Source organism: Montipora foliosa, chromosome 10, assembly GCF_036669935.1.
Source record: "Montipora foliosa isolate CH-2021 chromosome 10, ASM3666993v2, whole genome shotgun sequence".
Lineage (NCBI taxonomy): Eukaryota > Metazoa > Cnidaria > Anthozoa > Scleractinia > Acroporidae > Montipora > Montipora foliosa.
Window position 1 is genome coordinate 30,811,234 of NC_090878.1, and position 20,000 is coordinate 30,831,233.

General features: G+C 40.2%; 1 protein-coding gene and 1 non-coding gene across 2 annotated transcripts in view; both read left to right on the plus strand.

The window, feature by feature from the left end:
• LOC137973156 (sterol carrier protein 2-like) overlaps positions 1 to 20,000 on the plus strand; it is a 23,431-nt gene that overhangs the window by 401 nt on the left and 3,030 nt on the right. The window contains exons 2-17 of the mRNA XM_068819915.1: positions 885 to 942; positions 3,222 to 3,293; positions 4,459 to 4,523; positions 5,178 to 5,241; positions 5,706 to 5,770; positions 7,442 to 7,568; positions 8,711 to 8,774; positions 9,398 to 9,484; positions 10,330 to 10,480; positions 10,946 to 10,997; positions 11,961 to 12,056; positions 13,746 to 13,853; positions 14,608 to 14,761; positions 15,643 to 15,736; positions 17,484 to 17,613; positions 19,761 to 19,837. Of these exons, the coding sequence (XP_068676016.1) occupies positions 885 to 942; positions 3,222 to 3,293; positions 4,459 to 4,523; positions 5,178 to 5,241; positions 5,706 to 5,770; positions 7,442 to 7,568; positions 8,711 to 8,774; positions 9,398 to 9,484; positions 10,330 to 10,480; positions 10,946 to 10,997; positions 11,961 to 12,056; positions 13,746 to 13,853; positions 14,608 to 14,761; positions 15,643 to 15,736; positions 17,484 to 17,613; positions 19,761 to 19,837 (1,464 nt within the window). The remainder of the gene's footprint in view (positions 1 to 884; positions 943 to 3,221; positions 3,294 to 4,458; positions 4,524 to 5,177; positions 5,242 to 5,705; positions 5,771 to 7,441; positions 7,569 to 8,710; positions 8,775 to 9,397; positions 9,485 to 10,329; positions 10,481 to 10,945; positions 10,998 to 11,960; positions 12,057 to 13,745; positions 13,854 to 14,607; positions 14,762 to 15,642; positions 15,737 to 17,483; positions 17,614 to 19,760; positions 19,838 to 20,000) is intronic.
• Positions 1,287 to 1,389, plus strand: LOC137974484 (U6 spliceosomal RNA). Its single transcript, XR_011117472.1, has one exon. It is a non-coding gene; the product is annotated as a U6 spliceosomal RNA (small nuclear RNA).

A 20,000-nucleotide genomic window follows, 5' to 3' on the forward strand; every position in this document is an offset into this window, starting at 1 on the left:
ATTATATAATCTCATTGTAATGATCAAGATTGGGGCTGAACTAGCAATCGTGTTTGATTAAGCAGTATTTTCCACTGGCTAAAGAACGAAATAAGTGGAAAATGTTTTTATCACACATCTCCGATCTGGTGTCTGGACCAGAAGGGCCTTAATACATCACATGCTCAGTGCCTTCATCAGTTGCTTTGTTGAACTCTGCCTCCTTAGTGGGGTGAAGGAGGAGGGGGGGGGGGGGTGCTAAGTTTTGGAACGGATCACAAAAGTGTGAGGGATGGGGGGAGAAGTTTGGAGAAAACATTACACCACCCCTAGCCCCTCCCTCTCTGAGGCACCTTCATTGGTTGTTTATTCTTCTTACACTATTAGTATTCAGTTTTACCCAATCTTAAATGCTGTGTAGGCTTTCAATAGTTATGCTTTTATTGTATACCAACTGGGCTGAGTTTGTTTGTCAAATAAAATAGTCAGTTGGCATTGCGTGAGAACCTACTGTCTTTAATTTTCATTCTATACTATTTTCTTTGCCTCATCCATGGACTAACTCAGAGTTTAAGCCAGCAGTTGTGATAATTGTTTCAGTCAGTCATCCTCTCTGAAAAACTGGAAAAGGTCAAAAGTCATACTTTGCCGAGTTCTGTCTTTGAAAGGGTTTTCAAAGGAGGAGTCTTGCTTGTCTATATGAGGTCAAGTGAGCAACCAAATAAGTATCAAATGTACACAATAAAGCCATATTGTTTTTCTCACATTCCTACATGTAGCTTGGTTTCAAATAAACTGAATAAACTGTACAATCTCTATAAACAAGATTTACATTTATGAAAAGAAAAGAAACTTGCCATTACTTCATGTACTTTTCTATAATTATAAACTCTTTATTTTGTTAGTTTGAAAAACCTGGTCGCCGTGATGACTTTGATTATCCTGATATGGCCAAAGAAGCAGGTGGGTTACTACCCTGTCATCTGTCTGTCCCACAGCAAAGATATTGTGCATCAAATGGAAACTTGGAAAATCTAAGCCCCAGATGGGATTTCAACCCACAACCCTTCTTGATTTTCTAACCAATGAGCTACTCAGAGACTCTGTGGTGAGCAGGGATGAAATGATTGTTGGTATAATTGACTAGAACTGCATCACACGGTCACAATAGTCAAGTTTCAGATAGCTACATGTGACTCATAACTGCATCTGGCAGTCACATTATTAAGGCATATATATCGGCAGTAACACCTCGCTTACTGCATCATGCAGTTACATTAAGGCATATCAAAGATCTATGCAACCAACCGCTTCGGCAGCACATATACTAAAATTGGAATGATACAGAGAAGATTAGCATGGTCCCTGCGCAAGGATGACACGCAAATTCGTGAAGCGTTCCAAATTTTTTTGGGAGGCGCGATGGCCTCATAGTTTAAGAGTGCTCGACTCCGGGTCGAGTGGTCAAAAACAAAGTTGGTGACCCCCATTTTTGTATCAATTGCAGGAAAGTGATCAAAATGCCAAGATGAAACTTTCTGTAAGATTTATAAGAATTCTGTACTGCAGAATCAGAGCCACCTTAAAAAAATCACAGATTTAAGTGCTTGAAGGGACTGGTAGGATACCTCGTGGAAAAAAGGACTGAGCATGAAACACATGTTTACTTTTTTTTATAGTTCAATAAATGTTGAGTTAAACGGAAACACATTCGAAGTGTTAATGTGATATGGTGGCAGCGGTCAAGACGGTAAGTCCAGTCTAGTAAAATGCTGAAGCTTGACCCACCAGAGAAACTTGACTTCACAAAGCCTCAAGAATGGCCTGATTGGAAGCAGCGTTTCGAGTGGTTCAGATGTGCTATGAAATTGGACAAGAAAAACCAGGTTCTGAATCTGCTGTACAGAATTTTTTTAATTATCGCAGAAAGTTTTTTCGTGGCCTTCTGATTATTTTTTGGAAGTTTCAAACCTTCTTAAAACAACGTTACTTGAAAGTGTTGAAACTGGTTTGAGCCACTTCAAAGAAACACCTTGTTTTGGATGTCAAAATTAGGTGTGCATTTAATTACATGTACATGTAGGTGCATTTTTAGGCATACATTGGTGTAAGTGGTTTAGCGAGCTGCATTGTCTCATGCAGGTCTCAAAAAGAAGGCTGGTTACATGTACTTGGGTTATGACTTCTCCCAACGACTTCTTTGAAGTTTAGTCAAGTAAAGCTATGATCCTCGCAGTTATGGATGCAATTTTAGCAATTGCATAGAGAAGCCTGAAAAATTCAGGATTTCAGGGGGGTTTGAACCCATGACCTCATGATACCCATGCGACGCTCTAACCAACTGAGCTTTGAAGCCACTTGACGTTGGGAGCTGGTCATTTAAGGGTTCTAATTTTCCTGTGACGAGTGAATCAATGAACAAAATGATCTATGAAATGAATCACATACCGAACTGCGGATATGAAATCAAGTAAAGCTATCATCGTTGCAGTTATGGACACAATTTTAGAAGTTCAGTGTTGTCTAGCTGAAAAAGGGAAATTGCTTTGATCTGTTTAGTTGGTAAAATACCTCAGAATTTTTTAGGAAGTTTGTCCATAATGCTACCCAACTGCATACCTTGTAAATTGAGCATTTCTTATTGCCAAAAACGTGTCTCATTCAAGTTTTTGAGGCCCAGCATTAAAAGGGAATTATTGATGCAACACCTTTTGCAGGATTTGTAAGATCCAGAATCATCTGTTCAACTTGAAAATGTACGTTACTTTCAATTGGCTATTACCATGACAAAATGGTACATATGTGGATCACTGGAATAAACTGTTGATACCTGGCCCCGGTTGTTTGAAGGGTGGATAGCACTATCCACTGGATAACTCAATTGGTTTTGCTAGTGCTTATCCGCTGGATAGTGATTTATCTGGTGAATAGCGTTTATCCGCCTTTTGAACAACCAAGGCTAGGTTTTTTAACCATCATGATGATGATTATAATATTGTTTTTAGATAATTCCGAGTAAAATGCTTAAAGAAGCTTCTTGTTGATTTAAAAAACAATATTAAATTATGTTATAAACTCCAAAACACCAGGTTTTTGCTAAGTATTTATCATTCGAAACTAAGTGACTTCACTAGCCAATCTTATTGAAGATTTCTTTAATAATACCATGCTAGGGAAGTTCTACTAATTTAAAATATATTAAATTTTGGTAAAGAAAATGATTTCTTGGTTGTCTTTTTAAGGAATGAAAGCTCTCCAAGACTCTGGGTTGGACTATAGCAGTATAGATCAGGCTGTTGTAGGTTATTGCTATGGTAAGTTCTAGCTTTGCTGTTAGTAGTCAGGATTCCTGGGACTTGCCAAGCTACTGGCCTACTGTACACATACCTATGGTATTGAAAAGAGTTGAAAGGATTTTTTTGCATTATAACCCACCAACACATGTTTTAAGTGTGTCTTCTTAATACTAGTGGGAGGCACGGTGGCCTCATGGTTAGAGTGCTCGACTCTGGATTGAGTGGTCCGGTGTTCGGGTCCTGGCCGGGGACATTGTGTTGTGTTCTTGGGCAAGGCACTTTACTCCCACGGTGCCTCTCTCCACCCAGGTGTATAAATGGGTACCGGCGAAATGCTGGGGGTTACCCTGCGATGGACTGGCATCCCATCCAGGGGGGAGTAAAAATGCTCCCAGCGACGCTTCATGCCACAGAACCCGGGATAAGCTCTGTCTCTGATGGGCCACTTGGCTCGTAAACAGACTTTACTTACTTCTTAATACTAAGGTGTGGGTGGGGTTTACTTCTGGTTCGATGGTCAGGTCCTTCCTCTGAGGAAGACTAACTTCTTTTTGGTGCCTGTCCAGGTATACCTTGCTCTGGATCCATCCCATTGTTGAAACTGTAAATTCACAATTTTATTTGCTACACAGTACTCACAGCTGATTGGTTGGCTGACAGTTGGCTGTACTCAGTGTCCAGACTGCAGTATACTTAACAATTATTCCTCGAGCCCGAATGGGCTCTGAGTCAATAGCCCATGAGGCCGAAGGCCGAATGGGCTATTGATTCAGAGGCCATGAGGGCGAGAGGAATAATTGTTTTAGTAAAATCCAACTAGTTGGTCAAAAAAATATCGAGACAAAACATCTTTCGCTAGTTAAAGCTAGACTTTAATTGTTGTTTTGGTTTTCAAAGCCGGCGCTTTTCGCTACTAGTGGGCTATAACAAATAGCCTACTAGTAGCTCAACCAATCAGAACGCAGCATTGATAATAGACCACTAGTTGGATTTTACTAAATGTAGTTATCTAGATGGTTGTACACGTATGTCAGAAGGTGTATTGCATCTCTCACTCTAAATAAAGTTGTTGTATTGTACTAAGCCAAAAGAACTCAACCAGTATACATGTACACCTTGAGGGGTTGGTAAAAAAATTTTGATATTATTATTATCTGAATTTTCTCTCGTTGGAAATTATTAGGTGACTCAACTTGTGGACAGAGAGCTCTGTATCAACTTGGCTTAACTGGAATTCCAATTTACAATGTGAGTCAAACAAATGATACAGTACTTTATACAGTGTAGTCTATGAAATGGCTTGAAAATAAAATTTAACTGTACATCAGTTCTCAGGAATAGTATAACGAATAGTAAATGTTCATTATTGCAGTTGGGGCATCACCTGTTAATGGTTCAACTTTAACTGACTTTAAAGCACAGTCCTTTTTGAGCCTAGGGTTCCTCCCACACTGACCCTACAAAAATTTGTTATCCCCCAATGAACTACTTTTAAGGTGGCTCAAAACAGTTTCAACACTTCGAAGACACTCTTTAGAACAAATGACACTACAACACTACAATTAACACTGTATCATGTCGACTGAGAGATTGGGTACTAAATAAGAAGGCAAAATACACATTACAGGCAACATTGGACAGACCACATGAGTCATATTTGATAGAAAAGCTTGTCTCTGAAACTTTCTCTTTTTCAATGTGTTATGGAGAGCTACATGTAAAGCTATCAGTTTAAGAGCTGTTGGTCGGCTGTTGGCTGTTTGTTGGCATTGACATCATTGTTTATTTTCACTTACACATTTTAAGAAATTGGTCTGTTACAAGTGACTTAATTATGTCATGCACTATCAAGTTTGTAATCATGTGAGATTAAATCTTATATTCAGCTCTTTGCTTTTCCAGGTTAACAATGCTTGTGCAACGGGATCCAGTGCATTGTATCTTGCCAAACAGATGGTTGAAGGAGGTAAGGATATTCACTGTACATGTACATGTAGAACGTCCATCATAATAATTATTATAATACATTAAGTGGCTACTTTATGTTTTGTATTATTCCAGAAAGTACATTAAACGGCAAATTAAAATCATTATTGAAGAACTACTGTATTAAACTTTACATGTGTATTAAGCAAAAGAGTTAGGGCTAGGTTGTACATGGAGTATTTCTTGTTTTAAAACAATTGCTTGTAATCTCAGAATCTGATTGGCTAATTTGCTGTTGTTGATAAGAGTCTAGACAATGCTGCTTGCGTCATGCTCACGTCAATTTGTCACGCAATGCAATAGCCAATCAGGAACGCTTATTTTGGAATGCTAATTTTTGAGTCCATAACATTTTGACCACTGTGTTGGCGAATATCGTTGTCGATAAGCGTACAGACAACGCTGAACCACTTTCAATTTGTTAATTTTTTTTTCACTTGACAGGCATTTCAAATTGTGTGTTAGCATTGGGCTTTGAGAAAATGGAGAAAGGATCTCTGGCTTTAAAGGTAGAGATACAATAATAATAATAATAATAATAATAATAATAATAATAATAATAATAATAATAAACACAAACAAAGGACATTGGGAGTGTTCTTTTAAAAAGGGCATTCCCCATGCCCCCAACCCCTAGAGAGAGGGGCTGTTGCGCACCTGGTTGATACATATACAATGTATCTTATGATATGTTTGGCGTGTAGTACTGCTGAGTATTTGAGCGAGTTGGGCTGACTATTTTGCAAGTCAAAATACCAGAGTACAACGAGTACAAATACTTCACAAAAAAACATACTTCACCCCAAAACATCTCTTTTTTGCACTACATTTTTAGCAAATGGATAATATTGTAAACAAGCGTGCACATGTGATACATTCGTATGTGAGATGCACGGGGCAACATCAGTGCCTAAACTAGTCAAAACAGTTCTCTACTGTACAAGAACCAAGTGTATATACAATGTTAACCTCTTACTATTAAAGTGAGCACGAGGGCGGTACTGGGGAATATTAGGGAGTTAAAGCCCGCGACGTTTTTGAGCCGTAGATAGCAACCGGAAGTGAGCTGTTTTTCCTTTTAACTTGTCTTGTCACTACCACCTTCATATTGCTAAGTATCTTTCCTCCATTGGAGATGATTAGGTTAAAAATCTGGGAGACAATACTGTCCTGGCATGCAAAATGTTCATTTACGGTTGCCGTCCGCGGCTCAAAAATGTCGTGTGCTTAAACTCCCTAATGGGTCGAGGTCGTGGCAGTACGACCAAGAGCTCAGGTTAGTAAGTTGTTATTATCTGGCATCGTTTCTTTGAGCGATTGGACGCTTTTCCGCTTGGTGAATGTTCGGAATCTTCCATCAGCGAACTTTGAACGATACCTTTTAACATGTAAAAGTAAATTCTGCTTGCTATTGACCAAATGCAAAAATGGCCGTCAACAAATTATTCTTTTGTCTTTGTGTTAATTAGCCTAACTAGCCTCGTTCACACGCGTAAAATTGAAAGAATTTGGGCTGTAAAACGAGGCTAGGTATGCTAATTAACACAAAGACAAAAGAACAATTTGTTGGCGGCCATTTTTGCGCACCGATATTAAATTCCGCTTTTAAAAACTTTTTGTGTTTTTCTCCACTTGAATTTCCCGGGACAGAGGGGATGCCCAGTTTTTTCTGCCTGTGTTGTTTTCTCCCTAACCTCTTCCCACTCCCCTCACTCTTCCATACTGAAAAGCTAGCCACACCCCCCCCCCTCCCCCCCACTTTCACATGTACATGTATTATTTGCAATAATAAATGCAATCATCAAACGTACATACAATTACAACTCTCAACTTTATTTTTTAGCTCAGATTTCAGAATTTCAGAGTAGCCTAGTGGATAATATCTCTTAGCTAATGACAGACAATAGAAAAGAAGAGAATGGCAAGAACAACTTTGAACTTCATTCATCAAACTTTACTTTTAACTATACTCATTGCCTGCAGCTTCAAGACCACTACATGCAGAAGGCTTGAAGAAGAAACGTCACCCCGCTCTCCCAGTCATGCGTCCACATCCCATAATTATTTTATCATTAAAGTATTATGTGAATTTGCATCAGACCTGTAGCAACACTCTAAGAATATTGATAGATTACTGGTTAAAATTTGTTAAACGTTTGCTTGCGAATTATTTTTATAAGTATAAGGATCGCACCCAACCGATGGACAAACATTTTGAAGTCATGGTAAATAAAGATGGAGTGGTTGCTGCACCAATAACTCCCCAGTTGTTTGGAAATGCTGGCAGAGAACACATGGAGAAATACGGTGAGAAATAATGCTTTAGTTAATTACCATGTGCAAGTACTCAGCACACATAATAGAGTGGTTTTCCAATGTGTGTCGTAAAACCAAAACCAAAGTTATTACTTTGGCCAATCAAAAAGGACGCAGACAATCCAGTAAACCAATCAAAACTCGAGGTAATTACACGAAGCCGACACAAAGCGCGGGAAAATCTGCACGCGCAAGCCACGATTGTTTTGGCTTCATTTCTGATTGGTTGAAAAAGTGGCGTGAGAACTTTGAACCAATCATTGGGTGAAGTAATGCAAAAGCAAAGCAATGCGCTAATTACTTTTGACACTCAATTGAAAACCGCTCTACTGGGTGTTAATTATATGCATGTCCAGCACGTAGTTGTCCCAGCCCCTTTTTGCTAGGTACGCTACTGCTGTTGGGCTTTCAATTGCATATCTGGGTGTTCAGCTTGTGGTCCAAGGAGAGGTTGCTGTAGATGATGGAACCAATGCAGGTGAAGTCCTCTACTGCCTCCAGGGTAAGGTCAACGATGGAGATGCTTGGGATGCTGGTGGTGTCTTGGCCCAAGATGTTGGTCTTCTTGAGATGAAATCAAGGTGAAGGTGTATGAAGCCTGCATGCTCTGCACCTTGCTCTATGGTAGCAAAGCATGGACCCAGACTCTTGCTAAGAATGCAGACTCACTGCCTTCTACCTGGGCTGTGCCCACATGGTTTCTGGGCATCACCTGGGAGAACTGTGGACCGAACAAGAATGTCCTGGCAACGGCGGGAATACTTAGCATGTGTTCGTTGCTCACACTACTTAAGGTGCTTGTGCTGGCTCGATCAGCCATGTCACCTGCTGGATGGCGAAATGCTTAAGGGCATGCTGTACTGTATGTTGTGCTCGCCACCAGCCCTTGGACATGAGGGAAGACATGGACCATATTCATACAATGTAAATGGCAGCTAAGTAGTTATTCTTTTGTCTTTTTACTAATCATCCTCACTAGCCTCGTTAGCACGAACAAAATTCAAAAGAATTTTTGCTTCAAAGTGAGGCTAGTGAGGATGATAAGCACAAAGACGAAAAAATTAATTTCTTGGTCGCCATTTATGAATATGGTCTGTTCTCTGAGCAGTCTTTCTTATTTTCTCTTGAACCAGGAACCAGACCTGAACATTTTGCCAAAATTGCACACAAGAATCATCTTCACTCAGTAGAAAACCCGTGAGTAAAATGGGGTTTTCTTGTTGCATTAATTGTTCAATAATAGTAATGATTATTTTGTTCTGGGGAAAAAGAAGTACATGTCATAGAATAATATTATAATCTAATGTTCAACGATGTATTTTTTTATTGCATTCAATTTAATGTTTTGGCAGTAAAAAAAAAAAATAATAATAATAATTGTCATTGTTGATTTTGGCAGAATGGTCCGACAGTCGTCAGCTCTATTCAATAAAAGTATAAATAAGTTCGGTATCTAAAGAGCTTTCGTTGATTTTTTGTGAAACCAGTGAGACAGGAAGACGGCGAATGCATAGTTTTCGGAGGCCATTTTTTTTTAAACCTAGTCCAAGTTGAAAATCCTTCTCATAAAAGTTAATTTTCATCAATCAATCACAATATTTATTAACATATCTAGGCATTCTTGCACCTTATGGTGCTAATTGGGGAGAGGTTCAGGCCGCAAAACCACAACACCTGGAAGTCCGTGCCCTTCTCTTATCGAATTGAGTGTAGGATCTGGCATTAGACAAAATAAAATCCATATTAATTGTCACTCTCGTGATGTAAAGGGTTAATTGGCCTGATTTCTAACATATGCGTACACAATTCTATTATTTTAGCTTATCTCAGTTCCAAACGAAGTACACTTTGGAGGAGATAAAAAATGCACCCATGGTGTTTCAACCTTTGACCAAACTACAGTGTTGGTGGGTAAAACAGTCACAATATCAGATGATAAGTATTGCTTACAGTGTTGTTGTTCCCTTTGGGAATAACTTGAGTGTAAAACCGTGGACAATCTCAGACGGTTCCATTACCCTACTGATGGTAAGAAGTCGAAATCATTCAGGTTTAGCAATTATTTTGTAGTTTTTAGCCTTGTGAAGGTATCAATAACAAGAGTACAAACTGAACAACTTGCCAATGAAATTAATTTTACTGGAACATGGCAGATCAAAAGTATTTTTGAATGTTACTTCTCAAAAAAGAATTCCAAAATATAGAGAACTCCAAATTGTCTGAAGAGCGAAAGAAGACCAGAAATTTCCAACACTCTGCAGGTGCTGGAATATTTAACAATTATCCCACAAGCGTGCGTTGGGTGTGAGATGATAAATAGCCAACGAGGCGCTTATCACCGAGTTGGGTATCATCTCATGTCCAACAAGCGCGAGTGGAATAATAGTTTTGTTAAAAACGCTCACAATTTATGGATAAAACTTCGCTACTTTGTTTTGAAAATATAAGAAAATTGATGCGTGCAGTTACTGATACTTGTAGAGCATGGTAGAATAGCTTATATACCATGATGGCTAAGCCAATCAAAATGCTAGAATTGCATTATCCAGTTATCTAGTTTTTAATAATTAACAATTATTCTACGAGCACGCGTTGGATATGAGGCGGTAAATAGCCAACGAGGCCGCGTAACGATTGTTTAACGTGTGTCTCAAAATCGTCAGACTTTTGGAGAAAGTTGAATGACTGCAAAGTAGAAAATTTACCCAATTTTCAAAATGTAAAACGATCACTTTTTGCTGTGAATTTTCAGCCCCACATCTGACGGAAGTGCTGCAGCCGTTCTGGCAAGTGAAGAGTTTGTCAAAAGGCATGGCCTGGAAAGTAAAGCTGTTGAGATCGTTGGAATGGAAATGGCTACAGACTTCAGCAGCACCTTTAAAGAAAATAGCTCAATCAAGTTGGTGAGTATGGTATATGCAACGTGGATATTTGACCGTGGACCGGTTGCCTGTCTGAGTTGGTGGAGCATCGGATTACTGTGCAGGGGAGATCGCGGGATCAAATTTCTGTCTGGACCAACACTCAGGGTATTGAGCTAACTGAGGAGAAAGTGCTGCCTTTGTAATGACATCTGCAAATTTCTAGGCTCTCTCGTCTTCTCCGATAAGGACAATGAACCGTAGGCCCCGCCTCACAACCCTTCAATATGTTAGTAACCCTGTGGGACGTAAAGAGAACCCACACACTATTCGTAAAGCGCAGGGTATGGGGTTCCCGGTGTTGTGGACTGTCTTCAGTTTTATATCATGGTCGGGAGGGTAAGCGCTCGGAGATACTATTGGCTACACCAAGGTACTCCAAATTCCAAGGGTAAATAGAGGTATATGATGATTTTAAATTACAGTGCATCTTTTGTATGGTTACAGGTTGGTTATGACATGACGAAGGCGGCAGCTGAGAGGTTGTATCATAAGACTGGTGCGTGTGATCCGACTTTGCGAGAATCTTTTAAAATCACTGTTACTAAGAGATAGCTACAGGATTTTAGATCGGCTCAGTAAGAAACCTTGCCAGAGATTTTGGGCAGCAGTGCTTAGAAAATCCTGGTTGAGTTTTACGCGTTTGAAAGGTCTCTTTCAGCTGCTTAAATTAGCAGGATAGACCACAGCACTGCTTAATATTCATGTTTTCGTACTTATGTACAATGTATGATATCACTTGCACTCTATGATCCGCCTTGAGAATTGGTCACTTTAAAGTAGTACAGTTATGCTTAAAGAAAGGTAGAAAGACGCTTATGTTGGGAAATCGTTTTAGATTTCGAATTTCAAAATCACTGGCTTTCATTAAATGCCTCTTCCACAAGGCTTTTAATGAGAGCCGCGGTGGCTGGCGAAGCTTGCCGGATATTTCACTTGAATTGGTCGTCTTGTTTGATTCGGAAATTACCCCGGCTTTTACAAATACAAAGGAATCATGTGCCACAAAATGCAAACATTTGGATCGGCAAGATTTGTGCATGAAAAACCAATAGGATCTATCTTGCTCCTAAATGCAGGAAATGCGTTCTACAAGGTCCGAATTTCACTTAAAAATTTCCCGAAGGGGAATTCCCACAGACCCCTCTAGAAGTGTGCGCCTTCAGCGCTTGATGTCCCTTCACCGCATAACCCTTAAATTTCACAACCCACTTGCATTCTTATTGAAAACCCTAGTTTCATTGCAACTGTAGCAATGAGGATACGAAGCGGGCCTATTCTTTGACGTAATTTTGCATGAGCTTGTCAATCAACAGGGAGTGATTCCCTTACAATAGTAATGTACCTGGAAAGAAAAAAAAAAAGTTGGAATCCTTCCCAGCCAGGTACACTGAATACGACGACCCCACTTCATCTCGTCAGTTATCAGGTACTGCAAAAATTCTGTACCTTGTACATACAGGTTTGTCACCCAAAGACGTTCAAGTTATTGAGTTGCACGATTGCTTTTCTGTTAATGAACTGCTGACTTATGAAGCCTTGGGTCTCTGTACGGAAGGTATGTTGAAAAGGAGCTTTAGACGAAACGACGGCGTATGCGAGATTGAACAGTAGCCTCGCAGCTCCTACAAGGTCTCACCTGATTGGAGACCACCCTTGAGGTTTAACAAAAGAACAAATAACAGAAACAATGGCCCTTTTGTTTTAGGCCTAGGGTAACAGAAACAATGGCCCTTTTGCTTTAGGCCTAGGGCTATTGTTTCTGTTATTTGTTCTTTTGTTAAACCTCAAGGGTGGTCTCCAATCAGGTGAGACCTTGTAAGAGCTGCGAGGTGACCCAGATTGAAAACGCCCGAAAACGTTTGATTTAATCATAGTTAATCTAGGGACTGGTTATGAAACCCTGGGAATTTCAAAAGCAGGAACAATACAGTCGAAATTAGATGTTGAACCGACCGTGACCCTGCACAATTTTTTGTTTTTGGTTCGCAAGTTAATTTCGAATCTTGCCGAAAAAAGTGTGTTTTTGTCGGGTTTTGTGCAGGGTCAAGGGAAAAAAGCGAACAAAAACATGAAACAAAGAAACTTGTCGAGTTTCATAACCAGCCTCCATCTATAGGCCATTTTAAGTCCCAAGAGAAACTGGAAACAATGCTTATGCAAAATTTGGGGGGACAAGCAATTTTTAATTTCAGTTAAAATAAACAGGAGTCTTTTTTAAATCAAGGCGTAAAACTTTGGTCACTTAATGTTTAGCTAACATAGTTTTGAAATCCAAAGAAAAATGAGAATTGATTTTTTGGCCACAGTGCCACTTTAAAAATAGAGATTTAACTAAGTTTAACAACAAGTTCTTTTACCTTTTTGAAGTCAATGTTTAAATAGCATGATTCTCTTTGTCAAGCAAGCTCTTATGTCAATGTCAATGAAACAAAATGTAAAGAATGATTCCCTTATTCCATGAGCATTGGGTATGAAATGGTACCAACAAGGCGCGCAGCGCGGAGTATGAATAATCTTGTTGAATATCCGACAAGTGCAGATGGAGTAATGTGATGATCTTTGTCATCTTGTGGGTACGAAATATAGTGTTTCCACTCACGTGATCAGTGACCTTGTTTTTCCACCGAAACGAAAGAAAACATTTGCATGATAAAATAGCTCAATAGACCATTTTACAATTGTGTGCTTAGTTACCTGGCCTTTGAATGAAAGTGAGGCTGGAGTTGACCTTGCTTTGATAGAAACCTCGCAGCTAGTCTTATGTTAGACTTTCCAAAAGTCCTTCGTCTAGATACGCGCGGAACGAAGGACGTTGACCTCTCGCGACTTCGTTGCTCGCTCATTCACTTCGCGTACGAAAAATCACGATTCGCTCGCCGAAACATTTTGTTCTGGGGTTATCGTGAGGTCGACTTGTGGCAAGTCTAGTCTTATGTAAATTCCTACTTATTAGCATGAAAACAATATCATGAACATAAGAAAAGCAGTGGGGTTTTCTATCAAAGCAAGGTCAACTCCAACCTCACTTTCATTCGAAGGCCAGGTAACTAAGCACACAACTGTAAAATGGTCTATTCCCGGAGGATTAGTTGGGGACAACAACATGGCCATCGTTTCTCTGTTTAGGGACACCAACATGGCCGCCGTGACGTCACGTGAAAACACTATATATGAAAGGCATAAGTAATGTTCATCGCTGCGCTTAGCAAAAATGTTAACATGCTTACTTCTGTTGCCGTTGTAGGAGAAGGGGGCCAATTGGTTGACCGAGGAGACACCACTTATGGAGGAAGGTGGGTCGTGAATCCGAGCGGAGGACTCATTTCCAAGGGACACCCTCTAGGAGCAACAGGTAGTAAATTGAGTTTTTGCCTAGTGAAAGCCGCGGTTATGTCACTCAATTTTGGATAATTTAAGGATGTGCAACATGCTCATAAAATAGGATGGAACATCACATTGACTACTTAAAACTGTGGAAGGAAGCAAAAGAAGAGTAGCAAAGCCAAAGAGAAGCATGGCTACTGCTGCTGCTACTACTACTCACTAAAAATAGATACAAATTATTACTATATAAATTATATATTTCCATTACTTGTGCGGTGCACAACATAGTACATACGCTGCAGCAGACTAAATTGAACAAACTAACATGTTATCTTCACATGTGAAAAGATCACCGCTGCTATGGTTACATAATAAATCGCGCCGTTGTTGTACGTTAGGACTGCAAAAAATATTAAAGTGAAATGGTTTGGTATTTCATTGGTGTTCGTGTCATAAAGAGAACATTACATGGCCGCGCGGAGGTAGTACGAAATTTCACTTCTTGTGTTGAAAAATGTCCCCTTGGTTCGCTGCGCTCCCTCGTTAGATATTTTACAACGTTCGAAGAGAAATTTCGTATCTCCGCGCGGCCATGTAATAATATAAGCATCGCGTGGAAGTGTTTGGAAACCTGAATGCAGTGGGAAAATAAAATGATCATAAGGGTCCGGCGGAATAGTGTTGTGTGTGGGGAAACCTCGTCAACTTAAACGCTGTGTTTAGAACGTTTATCCCAATGGAAAACCACCTCAGTCTCTTTGCATGACATTTTTTCTCTGTAGGCTTAGCGCAATGCACGGAACTTTGTCGCCAGTTGCGGGGAGAGTGTGGCAAGAGACAAGTTCCAGGTGCTCGCGTGGCGCTTCAGCATAATCTTGGACTGGGTGGAGCTGTTGTAGTAGCGTTGTATCGGTTAGGATTCCCAAATCAGAGGAGGTATGATCACCGAAAAGACTGTGGGCATCTATTTTCAGGCGCGGGAATACACATTGTTTTTGCAATGACAACAGTGCTGCCTTGCAGGCTAGAAAGCGATTTGGATTTTTTTCTCTTCCTTTCGCAAGTTTACGCGACAAAAATGTATGTTGCAGGTTAGAAGAGTTTTGCAAAAGGTAGAATCATATTCGACACTTTGCAGTAATTTTCGGTTTTGCGCGTTTTACATCTTCGTGTAAGATTCATGTTACCAAGGTAACATAACGGCGCGTTTTGCGACCTTGTCCAACAAGTAATCGGAAGGTCCTTGGCTCTACCCTCGCAAAGTAGCATTCGGATTTTTTTCGTATATCCCGAATCACGTCTTTAAACACATCTGTCATTATTTTTGGGTCTCTGTCAGTTTCAAAAATGTTTTTCAACAGAGACCAAAGGAGTGTGGAAAAGCCCCTTCGATTAAGGAAGAAAGGAAAGGAACTTTATTCAAGTGTCTAGTCGTTCTAGCGCTGGAGCACTTATTGGAGACACTGCAAAATGAAATTAACAATTAACACAAATCAAGTCAAATGTTGGTTTTTGAGGAGAGGGGAAACCGGAGTACCCCGAGAAAACCTCTCGGTGCAGAGTAAAGAACCAACAAACTCAACCCACATATGACGCCGAGTCCGGGAATCGAACCTGGGCCACATTGGTGGGAGGCGAGTGCTCTCACCACTGAGCCATCCCTGCACCCCTAAATATATGCTCAAATTTTTGAAAGAATAATTAGAAGAAGTTTTTTTGATCAGTTTTAATCACTGGAGTTGTCCGAAGTGGGGTATCAAATGCCGGTACATACTCTCAGAACCCGATGACTGCTCTAATGACCCCAATGTGTTTAGGTATCGTCCGGTCCCCTCTTACACCTCGGCCGTTACGAAAGAGGATTTCAAGGCGGCGGCCATATTTGATGAGATTGAGAAGACGCTGAAGACGGTGAGGAGTTACTTGAGTCTTGAAAACTGAAGCCGTAATTTCGTAGCCAAGGCGCAGCTTTGAAGGTTATAACACGAAGCTTCAGGCTTTATCAGGAATACAGGAATACATCAAGGACCGCAACATGGGATTAACCCCGTTGAAGTCCTGAATTTAGGGAGCTTAAGCAACGACAACGGCGACGGCAATGAGAACGCCACAAATTTGCATATTTAAGGTACGGTAATACGAGCAACAAAAACGTCCAACTTGTCTCGCAACATTGCTGCGAAACTAGTCGAAAAGCGATGTTGCGCGTTTGACATCCCACGCACAACCTGTCTCACAACAAAAAAATGTGTTGCAAGTTGCTGCTGTGTATTGCAGAAAGTAGAACGGACCTGTACTTTCTGATACACCTGCAGCAATTTTCAACACTTTCTTTTCTTGCGAGACAGGTTGTGCGTGGGATGTAAAACGCGCAAATTTTTTTAGATTAGTTTCGCAGCAATGTTGCGAGACAAGTTGGACGTTTTTGTTGCTCGTATTACCGTACCTTTAATGGGCACAAACAATAGCTTTGCACTCCCTGCACGCGCGTTTTTCACTTGAATTTGTCCATTAATTTCTTTGCCGTCGTCTGCAAAAGAACGTCTGTACTTGAGGATAAGTTTTCCTTCTCTCCAGTGTCACTTTTGAGGAACTACCACACCCTTGTCACATTAAAAAGGTTGAAATAGCCACGAAGTGATTACAATAACGCGAATTTTTATTTTGAGATGATGTTCTCGTTGCTGTCGCCGTCGTCGTTGCTTAAGCTCCCTTTATTCAGGCTTCTCGATCTAGGCAATTGCTAAAATTGCGTTCATAATTACGAGGATCGTAGCTTCACTTGATGGAATCTATTTGTTTTTTATAAGAGAGAATTAAACGTTTTTGATGATGACGTCAGCTATGCGTCTGTCCTCTATAATAGATCGTAGGTGAGAACCAATCAAATAAGTTTATCATATAAATCCACATCCTCTACTAGTTTATTACGAACTCGCATAATGACCAGTTCCCTCTTTACTTGATAGCTCAGTTGGTAGAGCAATGCACTGGTATTACAGAGATCATGGGTTCAAATCGCGTTCAACCGTCAATTCTTGGGGTTTTCCTTTCATTACTGCTTTGACAACGGTCCTCATAACTGCGGTGAAACACTTTAAGACGAAATCCGATAGAAAATCGAGCAATTTCAGTTTTTAGTGGACAAAAATCTGGTACCAGAATAATGTTAAGTATTTTACAGCCCTTTTTACATTTTCTGCTAAAGATATAACTAATTGCCTGAAATAACACCGAAAACAATTTCCCATAGGAACGAGAGAAATTAAATTTCAAAGTTCAGAGAAATTGTGCAAACACGGGTAAAATTTCATCATCAGTTTCATTTCACCAGTACTTTCAATTGTTTCTTACGAAGTTCAACAGTTTTTTTTGACGTTTGGTGTTGCTAGAAATGATTATTTTTGAGAAGATATTTAAAACAGTCTTACAGAAGTTTGCAATACGATATATATAATCTTGGTACTAGGGTTTTGTCCATTTGTTACTCGAACTTCTGGTGGATTCCGTCTTAATTATTTATCACTATGGTAACCCCAGGAGTAGGGTTTCCACGTCTTGTAACGGGGATCGTGTTATTTCCACCTTTTTTGTTCAATCAACGTGTCTTCATTTTCTGCTCTTATAATCATTTTATTTTTCCTACAAATGTTGGTAGGAGGGTCCACAACTGGTTAAGAAGATCAAAGGAGTCTTCAGAGTCAACATTAAAAAAAAAGACAATCAGGAAGCTTGGTGGATTGTGGATGCGAAAAATGGAAACGGCGCGCTCAAGTTTATGGCGCAAGGTGAGAGATTAACACCGTTTGCGACTGTAAATGAACAATTCTTGGTTTGCATCCACGTGATGAGACGGCCATGTTGGGGTACAAAGCAATAGAAAATGGCCCCACAAGTTTTGCATAATAATAGCGTCAATTCCCAATAGACATTTTACTGGATTTTTCTGTACTCCAATATGGCCGCAGTGATGTCAGATGGAAACCACTAATAGTGACAAGTCAGTAATTCCAAGTCACCATTGAAAATGTATTATGATCGCTTCAATTTATCTGCCAGGTGAACAATTTCTATCTTATCTCAGTCTTTCATTTCGGTAGCGAGAATGCAGTATAGCGGAACTCGGCAACGGTCACTAGACCCTAGTTCAATGGCCCAGCTCCCAGGAGCCTCCTATATATATTGCATTGACCAGTTTATTTACCCCTCTTGGTTTTACTCAGATAAGCCGGAAGGTCTGTGCAGACGGGCGCTGCGTATTCAATAACTGATCTAACCAGGCTACAGTATACTTGACCCAAGTCCTGCCAGGCCACGCTACATTTCCTTAACACTCTCAATGCGTATCAACGCTTATTAGCTTTTGCAACGACATATTCTTAGCGCTTATTCCAGAAAAGGTCACTAGGTATAAATACGCCTAACAACTTGTAGTGACAAACCCTCTCAATTGCACAGCCACACAGGGAAAGTTTGCGCGAAGGGCTGTTATTGCAGGAAATTAAATATGATCTCTTTACATTTCTTTGCATTGAGGCGCATACCTTGGTCTGATGCATACTGTGCTATTTTGTTCGCGATGCAGGGCATGTAACCTAGGGATGCACTCCAAAACAGAAAGGTCATCCGAATTTTTCACCCGTGTATACCAACTTGCTAACACAGCATACAATATTGGTGCAGGTTTGGTTTCTTGGGGGATGCCACCATTAGGAAAAAAAAAGAGGGGGGGGGGGGGGGGAATTAGCGACACCGATTTTTACCTATAGCTCAGTGGCAGAGCATCCGAACTAGTAATCGGAAGGAAGGTCGTAGGTTCGACTCATGCCGATAAGCACTCGGAGTTTTTCCGTGTATCCCCGAGTGACCATTGTAAGAGTATCATCTTTGCAAGACAGATTCAGCATCGCGTTGACGTGAAACTGCAGACGTCAGGTTGTTGCTTGAAAATTGTCTCATTCTGAATTGTTTCTCTCTTTCGAGAAGTTGGACCAAGACGGATCGAAACTCAACAATCCCTGTTTACATTCTTCTGACAGCCAATGACTTCTACGCTTAACTGAGAGTCGACCAGTAACATCACGACTTGGTTTACCTATCACGCTTTTTATAGTAATACGATCTACTGACGTGACACAAATCACAAATCACTGAAGATGATGTCAGTCAATCTCATCTTAATAAACAGTCCTTCTCAGGAGTACAATCACACGGACGATCGTATTTCACGTGGTTACTTGGTAGCTGTTGATTGATAGCAGGCAAGAAATGTGCTAACTGAAATCAAACAAGTTTCTTTTTCCATGTGGAAAAGCACAAATTTCAGTCTGACGATTGCCGTTCGTCGTAAATGCTGTAAATTGGATGCTAAATCTCTCTGTTGAGTAGATGTAGTTATATACGCACGATCACGATTCACAGGATTGATCAGTATGTAAATTCACCTCTCAATTTCAATACACTGTTAGGTAGACAAGTATTGAGAATTGATATTATTATCAGCTTACTAGGGGGTATGTCACGCAAGATGATGTAGCTTCATGACACCCAAAACGTCCAAAAGTTGAATGAAATATTGCAATAAGACGGCAACGTTAACACCAAAACAACAGCAAAATGTAGCTCAATTTTTGCATAATGATAGAGTCGAATTCTCAAAATACTTTTTTCGCTATTGCTTTTTCCACAAACGTGGCCGCCGTGATGTCATGTGCAGTGACGTCATGTGCAATGAATTACGAGTTCATGTCTGCCTCCTCTTCAAAGCGAGTCTAAGAGCGAAATTTTTGTGATGGTAAGTAGTTCTACTTTACATATGAATGAATACTAATTTTCATAAGAAAAACTTCACCCTTCGACTAGTTTTGAAAAGGGGGCAGACATCAATTCGGAAATGGCCTATTGCCTCTTTTAAATGATCAGTTTTACGTTGCAGACAAAGCTGATTGTACAATCACCATGAATGATGACGACTTTGTACAACTTATGACTGGAAAATTGAATCCTCAGACGGTAAGTTAGGTCATCAGCTCTCTTTTATCTCTGCGCCCGTGGTACAATTGGCGGCTTGAACGTTACGTCATCGACGCCTTATTGGATGAGGCAAACAAGGAGGCTTTCATTGTTTGGGACTAGAATGGTTCCGCCTCACCAAGGTGGGACACTTTATGATAGT